General features: G+C 39.8%; 1 protein-coding gene across 6 annotated transcripts in view; it reads right to left on the reverse strand.

Annotated features, from left to right (window-relative positions):
* SLC25A21 (solute carrier family 25 member 21) overlaps window positions 1-21,177 on the reverse strand; it is a 486,715-nt gene that overhangs the window by 53,609 nt on the left and 411,929 nt on the right. For 5 of the 6 annotated variants that reach the window (XR_007153080.1, XM_047863361.1, XM_047863356.1 and 2 more), the window contains one exon: window positions 5,660-5,726. Coding sequence is in view for 5 of the 6 variants with exons in the window: in XM_047863361.1 (XP_047719317.1) it covers window positions 5,660-5,726 (67 nt within the window). In the remaining variant the exon portion in view is untranslated. Of the gene's footprint in view, window positions 1-5,659; window positions 5,727-15,610; window positions 15,690-21,177 lie in introns of all 6 variants that reach the window. The other variant, XM_047863360.1, reaches the window with a different exon arrangement.

Raw genomic sequence — 21,177 nt, forward strand, 5'->3', positions numbered from 1 at the left:
CTTCTATAGCTCAACTATGGATGTAGACTTTTGGAAGGAAAAGTTATTGTCTTAGGCTTTAAAGATAAGTTTTTTCCTTCATTTTTTAATGGTCATTATCATCACTATTCTTTGACAGTCACCTTGCTGGGGTTTGAGGGGAGCAGTCCTGGGACTGAAACCTGCCTATGCTACTTAGCTGTGAAAGCATGGGCAAGTCACCTGACCTTTCTAGCCTTGGAGAACACAAAACTTACCTTCTAGAGTATTCCTTAAATAATAGAATTTAAGCGGCGCCTGGGTGGTGCAGTTGGTTAAGCATCTGACTCTTGATCTTGACTCAGGTCATGATCTCGAGGTTTGTGAGTTCAGAGCCTGCTTGGGATTCTGTCTCTCCTGCTCTTTGCCCCTCCCCCATTTGTTCTCTCTCTCTCTCTTTTTCAAAATAAATAAATAAAATTTAAAAAAAAATAACAGAATTTAAGTAAGGTTTTATGTCATGCCTGACATGAAGAGGACTTTCAGAATATCCTAGTTTTTATTCTCTTTCTTTACTTTGACTAATAAAGAGCCCACAGATCCTTAGTATCCTTAGTTATTTGTATCACCTATGATAGCCAGCTGTGGTCCAGAAAACATGCTAAGGCCTTTGCATGTGCTACTGCATCGAACCCATACAAACCCATCAGGCAACAGGGTATAGTAAAACTATGATTCTCATTTTGTAGATACATGTCCTGCAGCTAGTGAGTGGAAGGACTGACACTCCCCTCCATAACTGCAAACTCTGTGTATACTCTCAACCACAATATGTGCTCACTCATCGCTGAGCCGTGATTGTTGACAGTTTGGGATTCTCTGCCCTTGAGTTTTCTTGCTGTTGAGATCTTGCCTTCCCTGACCCTAGAAGCCCACAGTCCCTCAATGCAGAAGATTTCAAACTTTTCTGACCACAATCTAGGTAAAAAGTATTTATGTAACACTAACACACATACACACACACACACACACACGCACACGCACACGCACACGCACGTGCACACACGAATGCAGTATACACTTATATTAACTGAAACAAAATATTGCTATAAAACAATGTTTACCCCTTCACTATGTGTAATGCACTATGTTTCTATTCTGTTTCATGAAAAAAAATTCTGGTCATGACCCATTAAATCTAGTAACCCACTAAGTTGATTTTAGGACTCATGTGTCATGGCCCACATTTGAAAACACTGAGCATTGGGTTCAAGGAAGTTCTGGGATGGATGGACCTCACAAGAGGCCTCACTACCTGGTTCCCTTCTGTTGTGAGGAGGCGGTTTTGATTTTTGTCTTCCTTCCTTCCTTCCTTCCTTCCTTCCTCTCTTTCCCTTTCTTTCTTTCTTTCTTTCTTTCTTTCTTTCTTTCTTTCTTTCTCTTTCTTTCCAATTTTCTGTAATTACGAAGGATTAAGGACCATATTGGGATCTCAAGGGAGACATCTGGGGACATGGACTTGGACTGTCACTGTAGCAATTCTCACAGGGAATCCCAAGTCTATGTTTTGGGGCAATTTTAGTCTCTTCATTTCCCCATCTCTAAAATTGTTTTTAAAAAACAAACTACTATTAATTAGCTGATTGGTGCTCATCAGACTTTTCTGGAAACTTTCAGTGAATGGCTAGGATGAAATGATTCTGGTTCCAGAGAATAAAGAAGCCCCATAGATCATAGTGATGAATTGTTAATGTACTGAATTCAAAAGTAATGAACAATATATTATCATATATTCTAATAAGCAGATAGTGCTTCAAATAAATAATACAGGATCTTAAGGAAGGAAAAGCTAAAATCTTTTAAAACAAAGTTTCAGTAACAGTAAAATTACGTAAATGTCATTAGTACAGTCTGAAACCGATATTTACTAAAAAAAAACATTCATTCATTCAACAAATATTTACTGAATGTCTCCCATGTTCAAAGATTAGAAGATATTATGCCAGAACTGTATTCTTAGGAACTAGGAGATTAGCTATTATTTTAATTCCTCTCTATACAACACTACTGCTTTATGGCTTTCATGATACTTTTCGGTAATTTCTCATTCACAACACTGATCAATGCATAGATGTTATAAAAGTACCCTATCATGTGAGATATGAGGTTACTCTCTAAGGATACAATTAGGGGGGTCAACATGTAATAAAATTACCTCCCCAAAGTCATACTGAGGTGTGAATAAAGAGTTTTGAAAACATTCATATCCAATCAAGTTTTTGGGAATTCTGAATATAAAATCTGGAATCCAAATGAATTATGTCATATATAACCTATGTACTGGAATCTAGAAGTTGATAGTCTCACCTAGGGAGAGGGGCACAAGCCATACAGTCTACGGAGAAGTGTCAGGTTGTGGTTTGGCAGGGGAGGTTGGTACCATTTGCCTGGGTGACACAGCCCTCCAGCACTTTTCCCTTTGCTTTATCTCATGCTCACTAAGCAGTCTGATGACTAACCTGACCTCCCAGGTATTCTGTTCAGGGATGCAGTTCAATTACATGCAAACAGTCTGATCCACTTGGATCTTGCTTTTAACTACCTAAGCAGTGCTCAGACTAGGGCTGATTATTCCCCGCTATTGAGGTAACCCCCTTCTGAGTACTCCTCTTAATGCCCTGTGCATTTGGAGGCCCTTCAGTTTGGCTGGTGGAAACAGGTACCATTCCCAGCCCTATGTGCTTGCCAAGCACTGTTCCCCCTAATGCTCTGTACACATCTTTCCCAAGCCTTGCTAGTTTTCTTACATGCATGTACTCATCGGTTCTCACCTGAGTATCTACAGGGTCCCTCTGCAGATCATAGGAGCTCTCTCTTTTTCTGGTACTCTGTCCTGTGAACTTTAGCTGCTTTGCCCTCTCCAGCCCGTCAGCTGCATCTCATCCCAGGGAGTACACTGGGCTCTCCTTACATCTCCCCTGCATGACCTAGGTCTGGCAAACCTCTCAAGGTGGTAAGTTGGGGCAAACCATAGAGCTCATCTCATTTGTTTCCAGTGTCTCTGTCCTTCCTTGCCTGATGTCCAGTGTCTTGAAAATTGTAGTTTCATATATTTTGTTCATTTTTATTGTTGCTGTTTCAGGCAGGAGAGTAAAATCTGGTCTCTGTTACTCTATCTTGGCTGGAAATGGAAGTCTTGGTATTCCAGAGACTGAATAGTAGACATGGGAATTTGGGGGAATAGGACAGGAATGTCTCCTGTTATAAATCAATACACTTTTTGTTTCTCTCTCTATATGTTTCATTTGTGCATCTAACATTGACTGAGTTTCCAGTATGTGTAGACACCATGGCAGGTGTAGGGATCGTGGTGAACAGCCTTCACAATTTATATTCTTTCATGAGTCTGGTTAGTATTAGGCAATCCTTGAGAGTCTGTTCATGGAAAAATGGTGTTTCTAGACTTGTGACTCTCAAGACCAGACCCTGGAACCTGGAATGTGGTGCTTCCCATGTCCGAGGGACCAGTTGGTATCTTTCCGAGGTCTTTATTTCCTTCTGCTAACTGCAATACTAATTCTGTTTTAATTTGTGAAAGGGGGAAGTTTGATTTATTTAGCATCGATGAGTCTTCTTATTTTAATGATGAATCTCATTTCAAAGAATAAAGTACAGAAAACTTAACATTATTTCTGATTATAATAATGATTGTAATTGAAGTTTCAGTACCAAGGAATACACACATACATATATATTCATAGACCATATGTACATATACATATGTATGTGTGCATGCGTGTGTGGGTATATTTATATATATACATATATATGGTCTCTGAATATTTTTTCTGAAGTGAACTTTGATGATATACAATGAAGCAGTTTATGATGTATGAAATCATTACAATCAGATGATCACTTTTCTCACAAATTCTAAGATAAATATCTATAAAACAAATGTTTTCATGAATCGTATTGAAAAACTAGTGCTATCCATCTGGCAAAGATACACTTAACTCCAAGTTATACTTAAAAAGCCAATGCACTTACCATATGTCTCAATAATTTTAAGGTAAAATTGACTTGAAACAAGATGTCTGGGACACATATACCATATCCAGTTGCCCAAAAGTTCATCTGTTAACCATTGTTCTGGCAAGGAGCATTGCTTTTTTTTTTTTTTTTTTAAGTAGAGACTAACTCAGTTTTGTAAAGCTCAACTTTTTTTTTCTTACATAAAAGACTGTTCAACACTGATAAACTTTAATCCTCTTCAAATTTAAATTAAATTTGTCTCCAATATACAGTCTTAAGGAAAAATATTCCAGGAAAAAATTTAAGTATAATTTACTTCATTTATACTGTAAAACACTGAACAAATGAATATATTATTCCATGGAGACAAAGTGACTTTCCTTTTGAAAGGAACTCCGCTCTGTTTGTTTACTTGGGCAATCTTTTATCAAGTGAAGCCATTTCATAATTCAAGTCAGCCCTCTTGTGTACTTTGGTGAACTTCTTCCAGATTCTTTACTGTGATTCAGATCCTTATAATGAAATTTGTGTTGAAGTAATAATATAAGATCACAAAAAGTACGGCAACAAAGGGGATAAATTTATAGAGAAGTATGTTTTAAAGCTTTGTTTTCTAAATTCTAGACTCGAATTAAACCCTATTAAATTACTATTTTGACATAATGTAAAAGTTTGGTGTCTGCATATCTGTTATTTTCTCCTAAATGTTAACTTACCCTCTTAAGTTACTGAATAAAAGTATATAAACTGTCCCTTGTTACCTTTCAGGAATATTGGGAATACATATTGAATAATGTATGTGAAAAAAGCTTTATGTCATTAGTTGGAAAGGAAGTCTTTCGGTCCAAGTGTATGTTATCCTTCTTATGGAAAGACAAAGCCGTATTTGGTGATGTCACTGGTCTGGGAGAGGGGGCACTGCCAGCCAGAGTCACTGTGATCAGGAATTCTATCCTAGAGAACATATATCAAAGACTGATCAGATTTAGTTCTTTCTACCCTGGGGGTCCTGCCAGATCTCCATGTTCCCATCCAGACACTGAACCAGTAAGTAGTACATAAACCTCCATAGTTATGTGGTTAAAGAATGGAAATCGGCGTAGTGGAAGTAATAATTTTGTAAAAACCAGAATAGAGAATTTTAACAGAGGAGACTGGGGTTGGGAGGCGGGGAGGAAATGAAGTTAGCATGCCAAATAAATGTGTTATACGAGAATCATATACAAAGAAATATACTCTATTAGTTTGCTCTGTTCATAAAATGGAACTGGTTTAGGGAAAAAGGTTTTTCTACCACTCTTCCCTCCTCTCCATCTCTCTCTAATAATTATTGCTCCCAAGGAAAATTTATGAATTGCTTTGAAAAAATGTCCAAGCTATTTTGTGGCTGCTGTGGTTCAATTACATGAATTTCATTCACCACTGTAATTTTTGTATAATTTCCTCATCAGAAGGGAGTGCCTTTACCTGAAAAAAAAAATCCACAAACCAATATTTGAGAGAGTGACCACGCCTAATTATAATAAAAGTTATAATTTCCAATTAAAATTTTTACCATCTTATGTTCAGTTCACATTAATGACCCATAGTTTGTTGTGGGATGTTTTAGGGCTGAAGGTGTTACTGCAGTCTATTTTCCCTTGGTGGAAAGGTATACAGAGCTTACCTTCACTGCTCTTTTTGGTGTTTCAGCCAAGATGGGTGGCAGAATTCCCTTGTAAAAACCGAACAGCCTATTGGAGAAATAAAAGATTTTATGTAAAGGAACCAGGCAACAGGTAATTCTGCCTTTGTTTATGGACAAAACAACTAATCTTAAAGTATTCCCAATTATTCAATGTAGGACACCAATCATGAAGTCCTCTCTTGTTTTAATTCTAAAGTGCAGAGATTATGAATTCTAAATTTTTTTAGCACTATGAAATTCAGAAGAATAAATGATACTGAGACTGGAATCCCTAGGTACATTGCTAAACACAACAATGAGTTGTACCTTACAGCACTTGACCTTACTCACTGTAAGCAATCTTAAATTTTCTCCCTCAGTTGTATGGTAGGTAGCTGTCAACAGTTGTGCATTTTCTCCCTTTTTACCAAATGAGGTTAGAGTTATACCTGAGACCTGAGCCCACTAGACCAGAAATTCCTGAGCTACCAAGGGACACAAATCCTTAATTTTAGCTTTACTAACATAAAGGAACTAACAAGCTCTATGGCCATGGAATCTGGGCTCCCAGGCTTGTCCTGAGTTAGTCATAATTTTTTAACTTCCTTGATGGAGATAGAAGGTCAGGGACATATGTTGCTGACAGAAGAAATGTCAAACTTGCTTGCTGACATGCAGTCTTAACAGTACCCGAGATGACACTGTTGTTGCCAATGTTGAGGGACTTGTCATATATTCAAATGTTTTTAGAAACAAACAAAAAAACAAAACCAAGAACGAGTGCCATATGCTTAATATAAGGTTCATAAAATGTCACCACTTATTTCATATTAGATTTTAAGATCCAAAATTTTCAATTTTGTCTGCCTGGAAAAAATTATATATGCCATACACTCATTTCTTTTTTTTTTTTTTTCTGTTTTCTGTTTTCTTTTTAAGTAGGCTTCCCGCCCAGCATGGGGCTTGAACTCATGACCCTAGCATCAAGAATCAGGTGCCCTACCGACTGAGCCAGCCAGGTACCCCTGCCATTTACTCACTTTAAACCTGAAATACATAAATAGAATATTCCTCATTCTTTTCTGAGATAATCAGTTTTATTTCTTTTTAAAAAAATATCTTTTAATGTTTACTCATTTTTGAGAGAGAGAGAGAGAGAGAGAGAGAGAGAGAGAGAGAGAGAGAATGAGCGGCGGAGGGGCAGAGAGAGAGGGAGACACAGAATCTGAAGCAGGCTCCAGGCTCCAGGATGTCAGGGCAGAGCCAGAGGTGGGACTTGAACCCACAAAATCATGACCTGAGGTGAAGTTGGAAGCTTAACTGACTGAGCCACCCAGGTGCCTTGATAATCAGTCTTCTTGATGAACCCATATATGAGTATAGAAAAGGGCAGGACTCAAGTGTGTGCATTTTAGGATGTCCATTTAACATGGATCTGGAGCTTCTCTGACCCTTCAAGCTTCACTGCAACTTTCTCTCTCTCTCTTTTTTTTCATTTTTTAAAAATGTTTTATTTATTTTTGAGACAGAGAGAGACAGAGTGTGAGCAGGGGAGGGGCAGAGAGAAAGCGAGACACAGAATCCGAAGCAGGCTCCAGGCTCCGAGCTGTCAGCACAGAGCCCGACGTGGGGCTCGAACTCACAAACTGCAAGATCATGACCTGAGTCACAGTTGGACGCTTAACCTACTGAGCCACCCAGGTGACCCTCTTTTTATTTTTTTTTAAGTTTCTTTGAGAGACACAGAGACAGCGCAAGTGGGGGAGGGGCAGAGAGAGAGGGAGAGAGAGAGAATTCCAAGCAGGCTCTGTGCTGCCAGTGTAGAGGCCCACTTGGGGCTCAAATACCCAAAACTGTGAGATCATGACCTGAAAGGAAAAACAAGAGTCTGACACTTAACCAACTGAACCACCCAGGCATCCCTCACTCCAACATTCTTACATTGGGTTCTGCTTCTAGCTGTGCTTCTGGAATAAGAAAGTTAAGAAATTATTTAGCCTAATCCACTTTGCCACCCAAACTAATGTGGTGAACTCTTGCTCTTCCTTGATTCACTGGCTTACAGAGCATACTTCAATTAGGAAAGCAAAGGGCTTGTTTTACAGCTTCTAATTGATAGCTCCTTGAGGGCTGAGTGTGCATTAGTGTGCTTACCCCCAGAGTGATGTGTATATGTAACCAGGACACAAATGTTTGTTAAGCATATGGATTTCATAAAGAGGAAGAAAGGAATCAAATGATCCCCTGATATGGGCTTACTCTACCCTCTGTTTTTTAAAAAAATGTTTATTTATTTGTTTTAGAGAGAGAGAGAGAGAGCATGAGTAGGAGAGGGGCAGAGAGAGAGTGTGAGAGAGAATCCTAAGCAGGTTCCATGCCTCCAGCACAGAGCCCAAAGCTGGGCTCAAACCCACAAACCATATCATGACCTGAGCCAAAATTAAGAGTCAGATGCTCAACTGACTGAGTTGCCCAGGTGCCCTGTCTAACCTCTGTTTTTGACTTAATGGATAGTGTTAGATTTATGAATAGGAAATAAAGCAGACAAGTGATTTGAAGAACCATGGAAATTCATACTCCTACCTCCTTTCCATTCCAATTTCAACTACTGACGCCTGAAATTCACTTCTAAAGTTTAACCATTCTTTATCATTTAAATTTCATTAGAAATTAATTATCACATAATTTTCAGCATGAGAGTGACTAAGCATAGCTTTGGTCTTCCCAGAAGGTAAATGTGATTTTCTTGAGCAGAAGTTCTATATTTCTAATGAAAGACATTAGTTCTGTTCTTTCTGTGCTGAGTTTTCCATATCTGGAAGATTATACCTGGTTTGGGGGAAAAATTAAGAACTTTTAAGTAAGTAATGCTTCCATAACTGAGTGTTCCTGTTAATAACAGAGGTACTTGAAAACCCATAGAACAGAGAACAGTTATAGGAAGAACACTTGCTCAGCCTGGAGAAGAACAATCATAGGGAGAAACATAATGAACGTGATGATCTCTTGAAAGGTGAGCATGCAGGAATGAGATTGGACTTTTCTGTTTGTTTCCAGGTGGTAGAACTAGGACCAACAGGTGGAAGCAAGAAAAGACAAATTATTGGCCCAGTAGGAGCTTAATACAAGGAAGTACTCCTAATAGTCAGAATTATCTGGACATAGAATGGTCTCTCCTGAAAAATGATGAGTTCTCCTTCATGGCATGTGGTCAAGCAGTCTGGATGGCCACTTGTAATGGATGCCAGAGATGAGATATACACAGCAACAGATGAACTTGCTCACCCTCAAGACGGGTCCACTCCAACCCTCAGATTTTGTTGTTCTAAGAAAAATAACAGGAGGATATGGGAAAGTGCTTTCCTGAAGAGAAAACTCTGCCTTACTTCAAACTTTTGCCTAAAGTAGAGCACTGCTTCTCTGAAGGAGGACAGAAATCTTATAAGTAACACAGAAGGTCTTCATTTTAAAAATGATGGGAGAAAATATTAAAAAGAGGTGTAAGGCAGGAGGGAAGAGAGGCAGCTGGGAGAACCATAAGGATTTAATCCGAAAACTGCTGGGAGGTCCAGAGCCCTCTGCTTCAAGTTGGCGATGCTTCCTTGATGTGCCCTCCTTCCCTTCTCTCTGCTCAGTTCCTTTCATGTGTAATCATCCTCCACCACCCCCCCCCCCACTGCCTCCAGCCATCCCACCATCCTAAACTTTCTAACAGCGAATGAACAGTTTTAATGGGAAATTCTTAAGGACCATCTTTTGCTGGCAAATGGGAATTTAGATCTATTTCCTTGCACTGTTTTCAGTTTATCCATGCAATAGTGGACATCTATGGATTAGTCAGGCCGGCACCTCTTCTGCTGAGAACTGCCCTGCCCAATTTTTTTAAAACACTGGAAGCAACACATTAGTACAGTATGACACTGCTTGTAGGCAGCCATTGATTGGGCATCTCACCAATGGATCCAAATGGTATTCCATCTCTTTGCCCCCGATCCAAGCTAGACCTAGCAGAATTCTTCAGGATTTGGGAATTAGAACTGAACAGGTCAGTCTCGCCCTGTGTGGTTGACACTCTAAGATACAAAGGTAGCATGTCGATGGTACTCATGTTTTCTGCCATTTGGAGGAGGTCAATCTGCAGTGATAAAAAAGAAGGAAGCTACTGTTCAGGGAAGCACGGTAGCAGGATGGAGAACAGAAGATCCGGTACTGTGAGTATGACCCTGCCGCCAGCAGCTCTTTTTCTTTTTTTTAAACACTGTTTTTATTTTTTCGGAGCGGGGAGAGGAAGAGGGGGAAAGAGAGAGAAAGGGTGGGGGGGGGAGAGAGAGAGAGAGAGAGAGAGAGAGAGAGAGAGAGAGCGCGAGAGAGAATATCCCAAGCTGGCTCCATTGTCAGCACAGAGCCTGATGTGGGGTTTGATCTCACGACCCTGGGATCATGATCTGAGCTGAAATCAAGAGTCGGACGCTCAACCAACTGAGCCACCCAGGTGCCCCAAGCACTTCCTTATGCTTAGTTACATCTCAGTCCTTATTGAATACTGGCATTTCCCTTTGCTTTTCATTCTTTAAGATACCCAGTATCATTTAGAATAAATTCCTTTTTTTTTTTTACCTAAATTATTTTGAGTTGGGTTTATTATTTACAACCCAAAGTCCTGGATCCAGAAAGTAAGTTTCATGACCCCTACAGCCAAAGTGGCTGCTACAGCATCTCCATACCATGCATGCCCTCTCACATGAAGAGCCTTTTTGTCAGTGAAGATTGGCACTTGGGCCAATCAGAAGAGCCACACGCAAAATTCGCAAAGGAGAATGTGGTAGGCAAGGGCTCAAGCTGATGAGCTACTTTTTTACTTGATTAGATAATTACTGGAAGTTTTCCTAAGGTAAGGTATGATATACAGATTCTAAGAAACAAAAAGGAATTGTAATGTTTTATGAAGGAGATAAACTTCTTTTTTTTTCTGCCAAAGAACTAATCTTTATACCCACATGTACTGTTCACTCTGCCAACTTTTTCCCGTGTTCATGTAGTTTTGGCTGCACTCTACAGAGCATGTGGCTTACCAAGACAATAACTAGGGAAGTTAGGAGATTTGTGCCACCAATAGCAACATGCTTTATCCGGCTTACTTCTCAAGAAGCAGGCTGACACATCCAGTCTCCTCCTCAGATGAAGGGAAACTGAGATTCTAATGTATATGTAGCATCAATAGCAGTCCTTTTTCCTGAACAGGTAGGAAAGCCACTATTCTGGCTTTAAGTTTTGACCAACATCAGGCCCATTGGAGAACTCTTTGGAAGAGGCATAAGAACCAATGTAAGACCTCCCATAACAAAGCAGTATGAACTGTATGGCAGCCCTCACATTTTGTTTCTCAAAGTTGTTACTTCCAAAAGTTGTGAATTTGATTTTACCTATCCTGTGTAGGAAAATGTTGACTTGTATGTTTATGGACTTTTGTTGATATTGATACAAGTAAAAACAGCCAAAATTCGTTTAAAGCTTACTATGTAGTAGCCACTCTATTAAGAATAAATGTATGTAGGCATATGGGCATATTTTAACCTCATTCAACTTTCATAACAATCCTTTGAAGGAGGTATGATTGGTTATTTTCTTCATTTTGCAGGGGATGCCTGCTGTCACATCACTGCCAAATAGCATACAGTGACTCAAATCAAGTTCCGTTGTCCTCACAGTCCATGTCCTTGACCATGGGGCTACACTCTATTGCAGTTTTTCTTGAAGTAAATTTGTTTTTATAAACATTTTTGAAAAGTTATTTTTGTTGTAAAATGTCTTATTTTAGGAAAAATCAGTTTTTTAGTCCCATTTCCACTCAGTTCTGTTTTAAAGTAATGTGGATCACTACCTGCATAACCGATTGATTTAGGCTGAAATGCACAAGATCATTTTTTGTAAAAGCTTTTGAGTTGTCGATTAAGCATCTGCAAGTTGGACCAGATTTAGAAAAAAAAAAAAAAAGTAGGCCCAAGGACGAATGTTTCTCCCAACAGGATAAGAGGCATACCAGGATGATTCTGTCAGTGTGGGAGAAAGACAATACTTCAGTAATAGGAGAAAACATTGAAATATTAATACTATGTATTAAAGTAAAACTGTTATTATCCAAAAAGTCAGTGGGGAGCACTGGTGGTTGCTCACCCAACAGAATTCCCTTGCTGTTCCTTGGGGTGCAAGTATTCACAATCCTCTGCACTCAGGCAAGAAAGCCCTTCTGTAGTCCAGGGGTGAAGCAGAATTCTTCAAGCTAATCATGGTGGTCCCATTCCCTTGCTAGTGAATCCTGTCACATCCATGGACATATGATCCAATGCTAGCCCATGAGACCAGTGGTGGAAAGAGAGGAAATGTATGCTGGAAGTCTTGGATTTCCAGCCTAAGGAAAAAATGCACATAGAAAGACAAGTCCTTCTCTCCTTGTCGTTCTAGCTGCATGAGATGCCTGTGTACTGCAGTCAAATGAGATATCATTGCCCACAAACTGAGGAAGTCAGCACAAAGTTGGAAAGGACCTGGGCCTCAATGACATTGGACTGTTGAATCAACTAATCCTAGGCATCTACCTCCAGATTTCTGGTCACGTGAAATTAAAAACAAATCTTTACTATCTGAACTGCTTTCAACTACATATTCTGTTAACCTACAGCCAAAAGCGTTGAGAAGAACACATACAATGTACTTTTGGTCTCCACTAGCAAATAGCCTTTGACACCCCCATATCTGAAAAAAGTCTTAAATGGTATTTCTTAAGTCATAATCATAGTGAAGGTGGTTGTTGAATGTTACACAAAGCATTTTGAAGGAGCCTGTGAGAACCATTTTGAGAAATGGTTTTAAATTCTTTCAGGAGCCCATCAGACATTAGAACCCTATCCTATTAGGATGGTTACCTATGAGAGAACCCCATACCACACATGGAATAAACTTGTAAGCAAATATCAGGATGGGGTTCCAGGTCTCCAAAGCCATTAATGGTGGTTCATATACTAATGAGAGTTGTTGTTCAGAAACATAAGTAGACACAGAGTACTACAATATTGGATCACATTTGTTTTTCATTGTATAATCAAAACAGGCCTTGTATTACTTATGTACATCTATAAAACGAAGATCAAAACTAAATTGCACGTGTTCTTCTCTCAAAGACACAGCTCATACATAGCTTATTTGAAATGCAGATTTGTGCCAAACCTCACAACATAATTTTACCCCTCATTTCCCCCACCCCCATTTTTGAAGTGCGAAACTATTTAGCATATTGGGTGGCTCCAAGGTCGCAGACCAATCAATGAAAAGATGTTGATTGCTTGAAGCAAGGAGATGTGGAATTTCCTTTGAGTTCCAGTTTGTGTCCCCTCTTGGTGGTTCATTTGTGGCAAGTCACACCCTTGAAGAAGTCTTTCTGCTGTCTCTCATTAGTAGAGTCTAATTTTAGGTTACCTTGTTTAAGGTCCAAACTTTAGATGCCCAAACAGACTAGACAGATCCTTAATTAAACATCTTGTACCTGACAACATCTTTAGTCCATTTGGATGGCTGAAAAAAAAGTTACTGGCTCAGTCAGCCTGAAATCTGAAGACTTTGTGGTAAATAGTGGGTAGACAGGACAGTGCTTAACACTCTCAAAATTTGACTCAGGTGAAGAAACCAAAAAGGAGTGGAAATATCACATATTCTGTCTGCTCCTCCTTTTTTCCTTGAGTCACCCGCTTGTTGGTTTTGCTCTTTCTTTCTTTCTTTCTTTCTTTCTTTCTTTCTTTTCTAACTTAGCATGTAGAAAATGTTTGTTTGGAAGTCATTTGTACCATGCACTTGGACTGTTCCTACAGGCAGGCTGGGAAATTTCCGAAGTTGCTAGGCTAGCAAGCAGGATTTTGGTGTTAGGAAAAACAACATGGGATCTTTTCTTCTTTGTAGCTTCCAAGGAGAAATGGAGGTATGTAGCTGCTTCAAAACTGACCATTAGAGGGAGTTAAGTCCCATTGTCCTTCAGAAAGGCTATCCTAAAACCCAACTGACAGATTACTGAGAAAAAAGAGTATAAGAAGACCGTGAATAAAATGTCTTCCTGCCTAAGAGAGGAAAAGATCGATGAATCTGCTGCCCATGGAAACGGAGGCGTTTCCTGGTTGTCAGAGACAAAGTGCTTTGGGGTCCAAATTGCTGAGACTCACAACCAACGTCCAGCAACCAGAACACTGAAGGCCAGGATCGAGGTGCACATCACCCAAGCCTGAACAGGCCAATTGGAAATGATTTCCAAGCTCTAAAGCCATTTTCAAAGCCACCTGCAGCACACTCACACGCGGCATGAGAAGGATGCTTTCACCTGGATCCCAGTTCTTTGCCAAAAACCTGGCATTCACCAAGTGTCCAGAGCAGCAATAATAGTCACCGGTGAAGCATGAAATAGGAACGACAGGGAAAGTGACACCAGATCCCCAGTTGGGGAAATTGGAAAGCATTAACACGTCTGTGTACCTAACAGAGCACAATTACTACATTTTATTTTGTTTCAACAGTCAGAACTTAAATGAACATCACCATTCAGTTCTGTTCTGGGCAATGATCCAAGCTCATCTTTGGTACAGTTGATTTTGAAGCTTTACAGTCAATCATATCTTCACAATTTGTTCTTCTTTCAGGCTTCAGGCATCCTCCTGATTTCCATTTCTTGTTTGGAAGCCTTGAGTCATCTGTTCTGGCAGCATGACCAACCCAAATCAGTCATTTTCTCCAAATTACATTGAAATAGGGATCCTGCTAGTTTGTTTTCTTCCTCCTTTCTTTCACATAATTTTCCCTTTAAGGATCTCCTAATACAAAGCTGATTGAAGGCATACAATATCCTCTTTCTTCTACTCTTGTCAAATCCAAGTTTCTTACCCACATGCTGTAGCCCTGTAATTAAAACAATGAGGGTGGCACTCAGCTCTGCGTTGTGACTTGAGGGGCTTCTACTGCTTGACGGGTCGCACATCCCAGGGCAGAATTCTGGCCCTGACACTACACCTTTAGGGCAATATTCTGACGTCATTTATACTCCACAAGTCTCAGTGGTTCACAGATTCCAAATGAAAGAGTGGAGCTTCATGGCTCTGTTATTGGAATTATGTAGAATCTGCAATCTGAAGTTCACAAAATTGCATGCATCTTGGGGCCATTTTAATGTAGCAAAGGAGAGGGGGAAAACTATGGGTCCTTTAAAGGAGAGGAAAAACAGCTTAAAAAAAGACTAAGCTTGCTTTTCAAACCAGCAACTGAACTTCAAGGAAGTGCAACATGACAAAGGTTTTAGCTAACATTGTAGTGAAAAACCAACAAAAGTTTTCCCTGCTTCAACTCCTATCAGGTCTTCATGCACAAACAACACAGTTATTAGTTTTCATTACTGAGAATTAATTGAATTAAGTTTCTGCATATGGTCCTTGGATATATTTGTTACCCCAAACCATGCCACTTTCATTATATGCTGTATGGAGGAATCCTTTAAAGTTTTCCCGAACACCCGTTTTTAACCGAACTTTTAGTATGATTTTACCACGACAATTAAACTTTGTTGATATGTCTAAAATAAACTACAACTTTGATTTTCTAAGATACAGAAAATTAGCTTAGCTGTCAGTATCATTTAGGAGGTACATCTATGGCTCGATTCCCTGGAAAGTTGGCTGGGTGCTCGATGCACTAAACATGCTGTACAGCTCAGCCCAAGGAAGGCATTAGCGTGATATAAGAACCAGAACCCTGATGGAAAACGCTAAGGAAAAAAAAAGCAGAAAAGATATTTGAGAAGTGACTGAAGTAAATAACAGGGGGAGAGTGTGGCATTAATCGCCCCATCAACCTGTAAGTGAACAGACTTACTTAGAACCGACTATGCAAAAAGTGTATTAATTTTCAGCGACAGCAGATTACCTGGCTTTAAAAGATGAACACATTTCCATTAGGAAGTAAGAATCATTTAGGGGCAGTCTTTCACTCATGTGGATGGCAACTATGAAGAAAAGGACAATAAATAAACAGACAGACAGACAAAACCCCCAAAACCAACTGAAACAACACTATTTCTTGGGCTGGGACTGAAAGCCAGGAAAGAAGTCCTAATTGTGGAGTCAAAAGTTCCTCACCAGCCAGCTCTCTGCTAAATACGGCCCTCTGAGGGAATTTGGGAATTCTTTGCTTCATCCTACTTACCTGCATCCTCTTACCGACCCCATTTTTCTTTTACCTCCTCTGTTTCTAATTTCTGTCCTTCCCATTCACGAAGTAACCATCATTCATTTATTCATTCACTCATTCATTCAATATGCTCTATTCCATGTACTAGGCTAAACACATTATTCTAGGGTCAACTGTTGATACAGTAGTCCCATTGTCCCCAAATTACTTAAGACCTCAATTTTCTTAAAAAAATTTTTTTTAAAATGTTTATTTATTTTTGAGAGACAGAGAGACAGAGCATGAGTGGGGGAGGGGGAGAGAGAGAGATGGAGACACAGAATCTGAAGCAGGCTCCAGGCTCTGAGCGGTCAGCACAGGGCCAGATGTGGAGCTCAAACCCACGAACCGTGAGATCATGACCTGAGCTGAAGTCGGACACCCAACCGACTGAGCCATCCAGGTGTCCCAAGACCTTAATTTTCTCCAAGAAGTCTTTGAGATGGTAGACAATTGCCTGTTGTTGACCAGGCATGACCAAGATGTTGCCTTTAATATTTCATCATGTGCTTGGCACACAGTAACACTCAGGTAACATACATTGAATATAACTATATCCAAATAAGAACTATATATACTTAAGCATATATCTATATCTATATCTATATCTATATCTATCTATCTATCTATCTACCTATACATGTACTTATGTAGATCTATGTACACAGACAAGACCCAAACATGATCCATATTAATAGTCTGAATTGCTTGTATATTTTTAACTAAATAGAGTATGCATTATTCACATGATTACCATATTTAATCCAGGTTATAAATTGCTTGACAATGGCCACTCCTGCTCTTTATCACCACCCTCTGGTATTTAGCATTAATTTGATGCTACCTGTCAGTAAAGCAATATGACATAGCGGGCAGGAGTGTGGGCTCTGGAGCCACACTCCGTGGGTTTGAATTTTGGCTCAACCATGTGTTAGCTGCTTACCCAGCACAAAAATCCATTGGCACAAAAGGTGAGCAAATTAATTCCAAAGCACTACTGCCAGAATAGAGATTTTTTTTTTTTAATGTCAGCTCTCTTTACAAGTGCTTATGAAAATGAGTTGGTACCTGGTTGTAATAAGTAGACTGATTTAATAGCTTGACCGAGCAGGGCTATGTATGACCACAGCTGGGGCAGAAAGCCTCAGAATTCAGAGATGTCCTTCACAAATAGAATCTTACCTAAGTATATGACTCAGTACTTTAGGAATTCACACCCTGATGTGGAATTCTGCTACAATCAATTTATGCATGTTTGAGACCAAAGGTGTTGTGCACTAAGTGCGCTGAGCAGGCTACTCCCAGAGCATAAGTCACATTTAGAAATTCATTAACTCATGGCTGCCAGTTATTACAGTAGGCTCCAAAATTAATTTGTTGAGGTGCCCCCTAGTGGTATTGGAGTTAAATGCAACTCAATAAATCTCAACCCTGGAGAACAAAGCCTTGGACCAGAGCATTTGGTAGGTTACAAATTACAATCTGATTGAACACATCTTCATTTCAATACTCTAGGCTCCAAAGGAATAGTATTATAACAGCTTGGAATTCTAATGGAATTGAGACTACTGAGGGAAATTTTAGAAACAAAAATAGCAATCATTATGCTAAATGCTTTATAATTATTATCTCATTCAATTTTTACATGAAATAGATTCTACTGTTTCCATTTCATAGACAAGGCCATAGAGAGAGACAGTAGCAACTTTCCTACTAGCCAAACAGCTGGTAAGTGGAGGAGTTGGGATAAGAACCCAAGTCTACTTGACTCCTCTGCTTCCGAGCACTATGCTTGACTCCATGTTCTTAGCTTGAGATCCAGAGTGAAGTCCACTGGGAAATGTCATTCTACCTCTGCTCTGGGGCTCCTTCGGTGACTATGTCTTTATTGTGCAGAAACCAGTCTCTGCTTGGTTTCTGGGAGAGACTAAAATGCTTGTTTTTAAGAGGGGGAACAGCTGAGCCAGGGTTCATAGTCCCCTTTGGTGTAGTCCCTTACACCAGTTTTTTTTTGTTTATTTATTTATTTCGAGGGAGAGAAAGAGACAGTGTGTGTGTGTGTGTGTGTGTGTGTGTGTGTGTGTACGTGCGTGCACGCATGGGTGCATGGGGGAGGGGCAGGGAGACATGGAGGGAGAGAGAGAATCCCAAGCAGGCTCTGTGCTATGAGTGCAGAGCCCCACATGGGGCTCAATCCCACGAATCGTGAGATCGTAACCTGAGCCAAAATCAAGAGTCAGACGCTTAACCGACTGAGCCATTCAGGTGCCCACCCACTTACACCAGTTTTTTAAGTGCCCGAATTCTTATTTAACTTATGAAAACACAAGTTAAATGCACAGTCACTGAGCTTTCTGCATGTAATAAGTAAAAGTCCATATGTACTTTACGAACTTATGGATGTGCACAGTCTCCCAGTAACTTTGAAAAAATTTTCCTTCATATTACATTATTGCCAGTGGGTCATTAAGAGTTAACTTTTTCCTAACTCCCGCAATCAATGTCCTAGGAAACTAGAGTTGGATAAGTTACACAGAACTCAAGACATTTTCAAAAACAATGCAGAAGACAATCCTAGGACTTAGTTTCTGGACCTTGTCTACCTCTTCCTGGTGATTTCATCCAGTCCTATTCATTTAATTATCACCCCTATGTAGATAACAGTCATACATCTGCATTCATCTAGTCACCTGCTCAACATCTCCACTTGGATATCTAAATGGGATGTCAAAATTATCACATTCAACATGAATTCCTGATTCTTCCTCACACACTTGCTCCATCCACAATATTCTCCAGATCAGTCAACAATAGCAACTCTTTCCAGTCACTCAGGTCAGAAACTTTGAAAGCCTATACTTGAGTTCTTGCTTACTCTTATTCATCTCTATTTTTCCAGTGCAAGCCCTGATCATATCTCACTCGAGCCATAATGATAGTCTCCTAACTAGTTTCCCTATACTCTATTCTCAAAGCAGTAACAGAATAATCCTATTAAAATAGAAGGTAGATCGCATCACTCCTCTGTTCCCAGCTTTCCAATGTCCTTCCATCTCCCTCAGAGCAAAACCAAAGTCCCTTCAAAGGCCCCAGGCAATCTGCTTCTACCATACTGCATTATGCATTCCACTTCATCCTTGATTCACTCACCTCCAGCCCCACTGACCTGCTTTGTTCCTTGGATCAGGCACACTTCTACTACAGGACCTTTGTAGTTGATGCATCTTGTCTGGATCCTTTCCCTACATATCACCATGGCTCACTACTCATCTTCTTAAATTCTGTACCAAATTACCTTCTCAGTGAAGCTTGATCTTACTTCTCTTCTCTTTAGAATCACAACAACTTCACTTGAACACTGCCTATCCTTTCTGCGTGCTTTCTTTTTCTTGATAAAGCTATCCCCTTCAAACATGCTTTATGGTTTATCTGCTTGCTTTATTTATTCTCAGTTGCTCTCACTAGGATGTAACCTTCATGAGGAAAGGGCAGGGGCTTTTGTTTATTTTATTTGCTTACATACCCCTGGGGCTAAATATAGGATCTGACATATAATAGGTGCTCAGTAAATATTTGTTGAACTAAAGAACAAATGCATTGTATTCCCACTGACTCAGTCTGGCAGTGTTATGAATAGAAGCTTGTATCTGGTATTTTGAACTATTCCAAGATCAATCTCTTTCACTTTCCTACCAAATGTCTATTCTTCCTGGTTTCTTTGGAACTGCCTAGACTTTACCAAAATGGCTATCAATGAGGAAAATTTTGGGCACTTGATCTATAGAATATGAGCAGAATTTAGGAAATGGCAGCTGAAGAGAGCAAGGCTTCATGTGAGTTATTATGCCTCATCAGCTACCAAATCATGGTTGCAAACTTCATTTCTACCTACCCAATAGGCTCCATCATTCTCTATGCTGTCAGAACCTAATTCTAGTGTTCACACCCTTAAGGTCATGTGCTCAGGGAAGTAGAACTCTTCACCAGCCCTGGCACGACTGATTGAATCACCTGGTCTTATTCTCCTAGTCTGTAATTGCATGAGATGTGAGTAGCAACTTAATTCTAACCAATGCAACTTGAGGGGGATTTTGAGAGAGGTATTTTCCCCCTTCCTAAAAAACAGAATCCTGGTGCCTTACCTCCAGACATTTGGATTTGGTAGGTCTGAGTGGATGTTCAATAACATGCATTTTTATTACTGCCACTAATTCTCATGCAGAAGGTCCAGGAACTATGCATTGAAAAACAGGGGGAAAAAAACCCCAAACCTTCTTTATCAAGTTAATGACTTAGGGCTGCTCTTACCTAGATGTCTATCTGTTAGGAATCAGGCCAGAGTACTCAGTACCATTTGATTGGGTAATTCTCTAGAAATTTCATAAAATCGTCCTCGCTTTCTTCCATTTTCTAGTCTAGTGTACTCGCTTTTTTTTTCAGTGAAAAACTGCTAATTACAAGTGTGCTCCATGCCTCTGACATGACCATCTCTGGCCTTTGAGACCAGGAAGCTATACAGATTCTTATAATCAGTTACTGCTGAATAGAATATCAGGTCGCATCCCCCAATACCCACTGGTTGCTCGGCTCGGCTGAAGGCTACTTCTTGGTTTGCTCCTCAGTTTATTTAGGAACAACACTGAGACACAACAGAAACAGATTATTAGCTTGCCCACATCTTTTCAAAAGAAATTAATATTTCATTCCACCTCTGTCTATTAAGACTAGCAGAAATCGTGGTTAGCAGAAAGCACACTTTCACTGTTTAAACACTAGAACAGAATTTAAATGAGGGTACTTTTCTCTCATTCTGCTAACAGTCGTGCACTTTGCAGAACAGGTACAGCAGGAAGCAGCCCCTGCTCTAAAGCAAGCAGAGCAGGACCACACCTATGGCTGTTTGAGCTGCAGAATGTAGGAAAACACTTTCCTTCTGCTCTATGGAATGAACCAAAAAAGCACTCGTGCTTCTCCGGGGTTCTGCAGGTGATCGATTTTTAGAGAAGCAACATTGCACGGGGAGTGTGGTTACAGATTTGGCTTCCAAATTGATTACTTATTTGAAGAAAAAAGACCTATGAATTACCCATTCATCTTGGTGTTTATACTTCCCACCAACGCTACTCTCTGGGGCTATGTCCTAAGGAGTTTCAAGTCCCTCACATACAGTCTTTATCTTTAGTTACCAATGAGTTACCATTTTCAGGACCATTCACTTATTTATCAGCAAGTATTTATTGAGCACCTACTATATGTCTGGTACT

The sequence above is a fragment of the Prionailurus viverrinus genome, chromosome B3 (genome assembly GCF_022837055.1).
Source record: "Prionailurus viverrinus isolate Anna chromosome B3, UM_Priviv_1.0, whole genome shotgun sequence".
Lineage (NCBI taxonomy): Eukaryota > Metazoa > Chordata > Mammalia > Carnivora > Felidae > Prionailurus > Prionailurus viverrinus.